Genomic DNA, 7,697 nt, shown 5'->3' on the forward strand with positions numbered 1-7,697 from the left:
GTTACATTTCTTAGAGGCTAAGTCTAGATAAAATTAAAATGTCAGCATATAACTTGTAACTTGTTAAAGCTGGTGAGAATAGTGACAAAACAGTTGAGGTGGCAGGCCTTCATTGGTTCATTGCCTTAAAAAATATCTAAATTATGCTCTCCCAATGATTGGTAGAAGGTGACAGGTGTATTCTAGTAGCTGTACAAGGGTTGCAGTGTGTATACTGATATATATATGCTATGATAAGGTCTTTAGCCTTTTGAATAGATAATGAAATAGAGTTACAGTTGAGAACCCTCGAGTATACTATGTTAAGCAAGTTTTTCTCTGTTGTTTGATGATGATCCATGTAAGAAAAACTCATTGAATCAACTCTAGGGGTGTTTACTAATTGCTGAGATGATGCTACTGTCAAACTTACTGGTGCAAGGGCTAGATTGAGTAGTGGTTTTGAGTTTCAAGCTGTTGTAGTCATTTTTGAGGGCTGTCACAGGTATAAACAAGTTATTTACACTTGCTCAGTATTTTGTTTTGGATAAAAACTTGCTGGAACTGAATTTGAATCTCTAGATCATCATTTAAGCTTATTTTCTGGTTGTATCTGTGATTTAAGTATAAAATGGTTAAGACTATCAGTTTCATGAATTATCTTCCTGCTAGCAATTTTATTTTGATGATTTGAAGCTGTTGAAATTGGTTATGGAACAATATATTGGCACATTGTGATATTGCTCTTATAAAACCCTAAAACAGTGCTGTATTGTGCTTGTTCAAGCATTGTAACTGAATTTGTTGATATACTCATGCTATGCTTGACTGTTTAAAGATATGAACATGAGTACTACAGAATAAGACTATGGAAGCTACTGGTGAACTGATATCGAAGGGAAATTCCAATTTTACCCCTCAAACCCTAGCTGCAGCATATTAGTGTTTTGAGTAACTTGGAGTTTTGAGTTGTTTATGTTATTCCACTGATAGAGAAGACTTGATTACATTGTTTTACATCTGTAATGGTGTGTATGGTGAGCTATGAGAGCTTATTTGGTCCAAGCAAGGTTGCTTAGGATAAAGGGAGTGCCTGCATGCACTATGGTGTACTAGTGTGTGCATTGGTTGTGAAAACTAGTGTCTATTCTTGTGTTTGGGTGTGTGCAGAGAGTGAGACAGCTGACAAGATACATGCAGCTAGTAGCAGATTGCATATTGGCTGAGGCTAAGAACCAAGGTTTTCTCTAGTTGAGAGGGTTTCCTTGTAATCCTTGTTTGCATTTCTATATATGTACTTGCTTTCTGTGATGACTTAAAAGGAAAGGTTTTAACCAATTCACCCTTCTCTTGGTCCAACAATTGGTATCAGAGCTTTGGTCTGCATTATAAGGTTCTAACAGGCCTGCAGTTGATCCTAGAAATGGATGAAGGTCAGGTTATCACCAAAGCCCTAGGGTTTAAAGGTTTAAACTATGATTCTTAGAAAACTAGAATGGAAGCTTTTCTAATGTCTTAGTCTTATGATGTGTGGCATGCTACTATACATGGTGTTATGATTCTCAGTCTAGATAACCACTCAGCTGAAGACAAAATAGTTGTGGCCAATTATGGAAAGGCAAAACATGTTCTTTTCTATGGCTTGAAACAATAAGAATTCACTAGAGTCAAAAATTACAAGACAGCCAAAGAAATGTGGGATTCTCTTTAGGCAGCTCATGAGGGTAATAATGTCATAAGGGATAACAAAATTTAGCTATTCAAAGTCCAATATAAGATTTGTAAAATGGAAGAAAAGGAAACTATTGCTGAGTACATATTTAAAATCAATAACCTTGTCAACAACATAAAATCTCTTGGAGAAGATATTAAAGACTCTGATGTATGCAAGAAGATACCCAGGTCTCTTACTTCCAGGTCCAATCCTAGGGTTACTATTCTAGAAGACAAGGATTTGACAAACATGAAGATTGATGAACTTCAAGCCTCTTTAACAGCCTATGAAATGAGGATTGGTCCTCCAACTTTACTGTGAGGACTTGCATTTTTGCATTTTTATCATTTTCCACACATGGTGGCATTCATGCATTTTATTTTTATTATTAGAAATTATGATTCAAGTTGCAAATGTGTTTAATTTAATTTAATGTTATTTGTTTGTTTCCTAAATGGCATTATGGACTTTTTGTTTTACAAATGGTATATATGGTATTTGATTATTTTATAAAGGGCAAAGTTGACTTTTATTATTTCAATTGGCATATTTGGCATTTGGTATTTCTTGGAGGGTATTCTAGTCTTTTGTTGTAAGAATGACCTAGATGAAAATTTGTAAATATGTGAAGGGCCTTTTAGTCATTTCATGGGGGCATGCTTTGGCTAGATTTATGCTTGACATGTGGAGGGACACTTGGCTGTATTTTGGGTGTGTGTATGGTGACTATTGTAAGGTGATTAAAATGTTTTTTTTACAAACTAAAACAATCTGTAGAACACATTTTTCGTACCTTTGTTTTCCTCTTGAAAGTCATTTCATTTGCAAGCAAATTTGGAGCTGTAGTGATAGGATTTTAAGAAGGGTTTCTGAATGAAAAGTGTAGTTGATGTCTTGGGCTTCATTTTGGTATCCACTTTGTGTTACTTTCTTCATTGTTGGGGTCTTACAATCTGCCTTGAAAGAAGTGGGTTTTGGTAGCAAACAAAGAAGAGATTGTTCTTCACTTTTCATCTTGGATAGCTTTGATTCATCATTTGGGTTGCTTTAAATTGTTCTTGCAAGGGTTTTCAAGCTTTTGTGAGGTAGGATTACTTAACTCTCACACCGTTTACCTTTAAGGAATCAATTCTATGTGTGTTTTGTGCTTAAAACATAGGCTACTCTTTGTTTTTTTCACAATTCTGGAATCACAGCAACCTGAAATTCAAAGGATCATATCTTTCTCATTTTAAGTCCAAATTGAGTGGTTTTTGAGTCTAAATTGATTAACTCGAAACAAGCTTTCCAATGATATCAATTTCAGCCTTAAATTCCAACTATGTAAAAAGTTATGACCCTGTAAACATAGGTTGTCAGGTTCGCGCATTAAATCTGCAGAATTTCCTAAGCATCGACCTGAACTTCAACTGGCCATAACTTTCTCATTTGAAATCCAAATTGAGCAAGTTTTGAGTCTAAATTGATTAGCTCAAAACAAGATTTCTAATGATACCAATTTTAGGCTTAGATTCAAACTGGAGAAAAAGTTATGACCTTTTAAACATAGGCTGCTACTTGAAAATTAGAACACTGGTTGTTATGATATTTCAGAAGTTGGGTACTTGTTTTCTAAATGTTATTAAGCACTATGGAAGTTGTTAGGTGGCAAATGTGAAATAGAAAGCATGTTTTATTGTGTTCTATAATTGTGCTTAGTTAGACTGTTAATTTAACGTGCTCATGTGTGGATTAAAATGCATACCATGATATTGTATATGAACCAAGATTTCCTTACTTACTTCATTACTTGTATATCATATTCTATAAATGTACATGCATCACATGAGCATGGGGATGATGTTGAAATGAAAAAGGAAGTGAAAATGTTTCATTAAATGGTTTTGAAAATCGGATAACAAGGAAGTGCCTTTTATCTGTAAATTTGGAAAAGGGATTTGAATCAATGATTTAAAAACCAGATAAGGAGTTGCCTTGTCTGTGTAGTTAATGGGAATCTAGAGGAGATGTAGGGAGTGGCTCTTCGCATAGTTGTGTCACTAGAGCCCCAAATAATCACAAGGAGTGGCCTTGTATCAGAGATAGATGACCAACTCTCTTCTCGTGGTACTGGGGAGTAGCCCTGGGCGGATTACATTAAATTTTTTTGTAATGGAAATGGGATTTTTTGGGAAGTGAGAAGTGTCAGTGGCATTAGCATTGGCATTGGCATTGCATGACACTTTATTTTATTATCTCATATTATATTCTGTTTTCCCGAGCTTGTATGATCCCATTATCCTTTGTCTGTTCTTTGTCTGGATTCACGGAGGTATTAAGGAGTGCATTTTAAGTAACTCCCGCTGAGCTGTGGTTGCTCATTCCTATTTTATACACATCTTTTCAGGTCATGGCATGGATGGTGTGGAGGGTGTTCCTCATCAGCTGTAGACAGAGTCGGGGCTGGTGTTGTTGTGTTTTGTTCCGCATGATAGACTATGTTTTGTTTTATATTTCTTTAGAGTATTCCTGGCATGTAATAAATGTTATTTCAGACTTTAAAACTTTAAAGTTGTAATATGTGCGTCTTACCTATTTACTTTCAGTCTTGGTTTTATAAAAAGGAAATAGATAGGTGGATGTGTGGTTGAGACAGGTTACAGGGATATTAGTGATTGTGAGACTGTAATTGTTTACGTGTTGTGTTCACAATCCTGACTACGGTCTAGGGGCGTGACCTTTACACAGAAGAGAAACTACTCTCAAAGCCAAGGAAGTTGTTGAGGAAGTTGATACAAAGTCTGAAGATGATTTAGAAGAGGATGAAGTGCTTTTTCTTGCTAAGAAATTCAAGAAATTCAGGTTTAAGAAGAAATCTTAACTGTAAAATCTAACCTGTTATGGTTGTAGTAAACCTGGTCATGTGGTGTCAAACTGTCCTAGTTCAAAGGGGCAATATCAAAGGAAGTTTGAAGGGCCAAATAACAAGGGAAGGTTTGAAAGGAAGCCATTAATTACTGATTGGGATATAGCTCCTGAAGAAGAAAAATCTGAAGAACCACAAGAAGATGATTGTTTCTTTATGGCCATTCTTGAAACACCAATATACTCATTCCAAGTTGAAGAAGATAGTGACACTGAGATAGAAGAAATCCTAGAAGAATGTGAAAGACTTGCTGTGAAGTGTAATCAACAGAATTCTCAGATCAAAAGACTCAATGCAGATCTTGTAAAGTTAAAACAAATCCTCACCAAACACTTCAAGCTTAAGCTGTCAACCTTGTGTTCAATCTCTCTTATATTTCTGAACCTGTTAATGCCTTAAGGTAACACTCAATGGTCTACTAAGAGGTGTAAAGAAGAACTGCCTCTTATTCTTGAAGAGAGATCCTTAAAAATGGCTAAGATTTGGAAGCAATCTACTAAGCAAATTGGAAAGACTAGAATTGGCTATGTGTATGATACAGCCTTACAGTTTAAACAAAATCACTCTGTGCTTGTTAAGGCCACAACTGGTGAAGTGTATGCTAGGTATCCTATTGTAAAACCCCTAAGGTCCAAGTTTGATTTACTTGACAACACTTACAATACCTTAAGTTTTGACAGAAGAGATTTTGTTACCACAGCCATATAAAACTTCAAGGTTACTAAGATATATGTTAAGAAGTCTGATTTAACTCTAGCTCAGAGAACCAAGGACAAAGGGTCAATTGTGAAGTCTAAGATGATGTAGATTCCTAAGAAGCTGAACTCTGTGAGTCTCCTTATGTATACAACATTCAAAGCCTGTAACACTCAGGATAAATGGTATGTTGACAGTGGCTATTCAAGACACATGACAAGTGATGGTTCCAAATTTGTCTCTCTTAAACAATTTGATAGGGGAAATGTTGTCTTTGGAGACAATAAAAAGGCAAAGATTATGAGCAAGTTTGAAGAATTACCTGAGATCCAAGAAGTTCTACTTTTTGAAGGACTTAAACACAATCTCCTTAGTGTTAGCCAAGTTTGTGACAGTAGGAAAAGAATTTGCTTTAATAAGGAAAAGTGCAATGTGGTTGATCTAAAGTCCAAACAGGTCCTATTTACAGCTTGTAGATCTTCAGGAAATGTGTATCTTGTCACTGAAGAAACTCAGTCCACTCAATGCAATCTGACAACCTGTGATTAAGCTAAGTTGTAGCATAAAAGGTTAGGACACCTTCATTCAAAGAATCTATCTAAAATTCTTAAGTTGAAAGCTGTGAAAGGATTGCCTGACATCAATTTTAAAGAAGACCATCTTTGTAAAGCCTGTCAACAAGGCAAACAAACCAAGTCTCATTCCCTTCCAAGGAAACAAACTCTTCAAGAGCTCTTGATTTGATACATATAGATCTCTATGGCCTTACCAGAACCACTAGTGTTGGTGGAAGTAAGTATTTCATGCTTTTCATTGATGATTATAGTATAATGGTATGGGTTTACTTTTTGAAAGAAAAATCTGAGGCTATTACACACTTCATTAAATTTGTTAATCTTGTTGAAAATGAAACAAGTTGTACTATGAAGAGACTTAGGTCTAATTTTGGTTCATAATTCATTATGAAAGAATTTGAGCATTATTGTGATAACAAGGGGATTAAGAAAGAATTCTCAGCTGTGGCTACTCCTCAACAAAATGGAGTTATGGAAAAAGAGAAAGGGCAATCCAAGAAATGGGAAGAACGATATTGCTTGAAAAGGGTTTGGCAAAAGGATTTTGGGCTGAAGCTATGGTACCTCTGTACATAGAATCAATAGGGTTCTTCTCAGACCAAAAGTCACCCAAAACACCTTATGAATTATTATATGGAAGACCTGCAACAGTTCACTACTTCATGGTGTTTGGCAGCAAGTGTTATATACTGAATCACATTGATAATTTGGGAAAGTTTGATTTAAAGGCTGATGAAGGCATATTCTTGGGATACTCTACAAAAACAAGTCTTATAGATGCTATAATCTCAAATCTTCAAAGGTAGTAAAGAATCAATGTGAAGTTTGATGAGAATCCTCAGTCAACACTTCTTGAAAACAACACACTTGGGTCAAATGAAACCAGTACTTCAGTATCTGAACTTAAAAGTCCAAGAGAAATTACCTATCCAGTGCTGCAAAAACAGGTCCAAGTTGAGAACATTATTGGTCCACCTCAAACTAGATTTTAAACAAGGAATAAAAAGAAACTAACTGATCTAGTAGCTAAAGATGGTAAAGAATATAGTCATTTTGCTATGTTGTCATCCATTGAACCAAAGTCCTATTTTGAAGCTCAGAAAAGTGAGGATTGGAAAGCAGCTATGCAGGAAAAACTTAATCAAATTCATAAGAATGATACCTGGACACTTGTACCTAGACCTGAATATAAGAATGTAATTGGCTCAAAGTGGATTTACAGAAATAAGTTGGATGAGAAGGGGTTTGTTATCAGAAATAAAGCAAGATTGGTATGCAAAGGTTATTCACAAAGGGCTGGAATTGATTATGATGAAACTTTTGCTCTAGTTGTTAGAATGGAATCCATATGAATGCTTTTGTCTTTTACCTATCACAAGTAAGTTAAAGTGTACCAAATGGATGTTAAGTTTGCCTTCGTAAATGGAGACTTAAATGAAGAAGTTTACTTGGAACAACCTGAAGGCTTTGAAGATTCAGAGTATGCCTCTCATGTGTTCAAACTGACGAAGACATTGTATGGTCTCAAACAAGCCCCTAGAGCCTGGTATGAAAAGCTACATCAGTTTTTAGTTGAACAAGGATTCCACAGAGGCAAGGTTGATAACACTCTCTATGTCAAAATTCATTAAGAACAGTTTCTAATTTTGTAAATATATGTTGATGAAATCATGTTTTGTGTCCTAGACACCTCATTAGCATCAGAGTTTGCTAATCTCATGAAGACAAGGTTTGAAATGCCACTCTTGGGCACTCTCAGATATTTTTTAGGCCGACAAATTACTCAAACATCCAAAGGAATCTTCATTTCTTAACAAAAGTATGCCTC

The 7,697-nt window shown here is 35.5% G+C and overlaps 1 protein-coding gene across 1 annotated transcript; it reads left to right on the forward strand.

Annotated features, from left to right (window-relative positions):
• Positions 1 to 1,765: 1,765 nt before the first annotated feature.
• LOC132301551 (uncharacterized) lies at positions 1,766 to 5,843 on the forward strand. Its single transcript, XM_059798794.1, has 5 exons — positions 1,766 to 2,010; positions 4,421 to 4,534; positions 4,583 to 4,857; positions 4,999 to 5,203; positions 5,492 to 5,843. Exons 1-5 carry the CDS (start codon positions 1,766 to 1,768, stop codon positions 5,841 to 5,843), a joined length of 1,191 nt encoding a protein of 396 aa, XP_059654777.1.
• Positions 5,844 to 7,697: the final 1,854 nt, after the last annotated feature.

Source organism: Cornus florida, unplaced genomic scaffold (genome assembly GCF_030987335.1).
Source record: "Cornus florida cultivar Cherokee Brave unplaced genomic scaffold, ASM3098733v1 CherokeeBrave_3.0.0_Hap2_Chr03, whole genome shotgun sequence".
NCBI lineage: Eukaryota > Viridiplantae > Streptophyta > Magnoliopsida > Cornales > Cornaceae > Cornus > Cornus florida.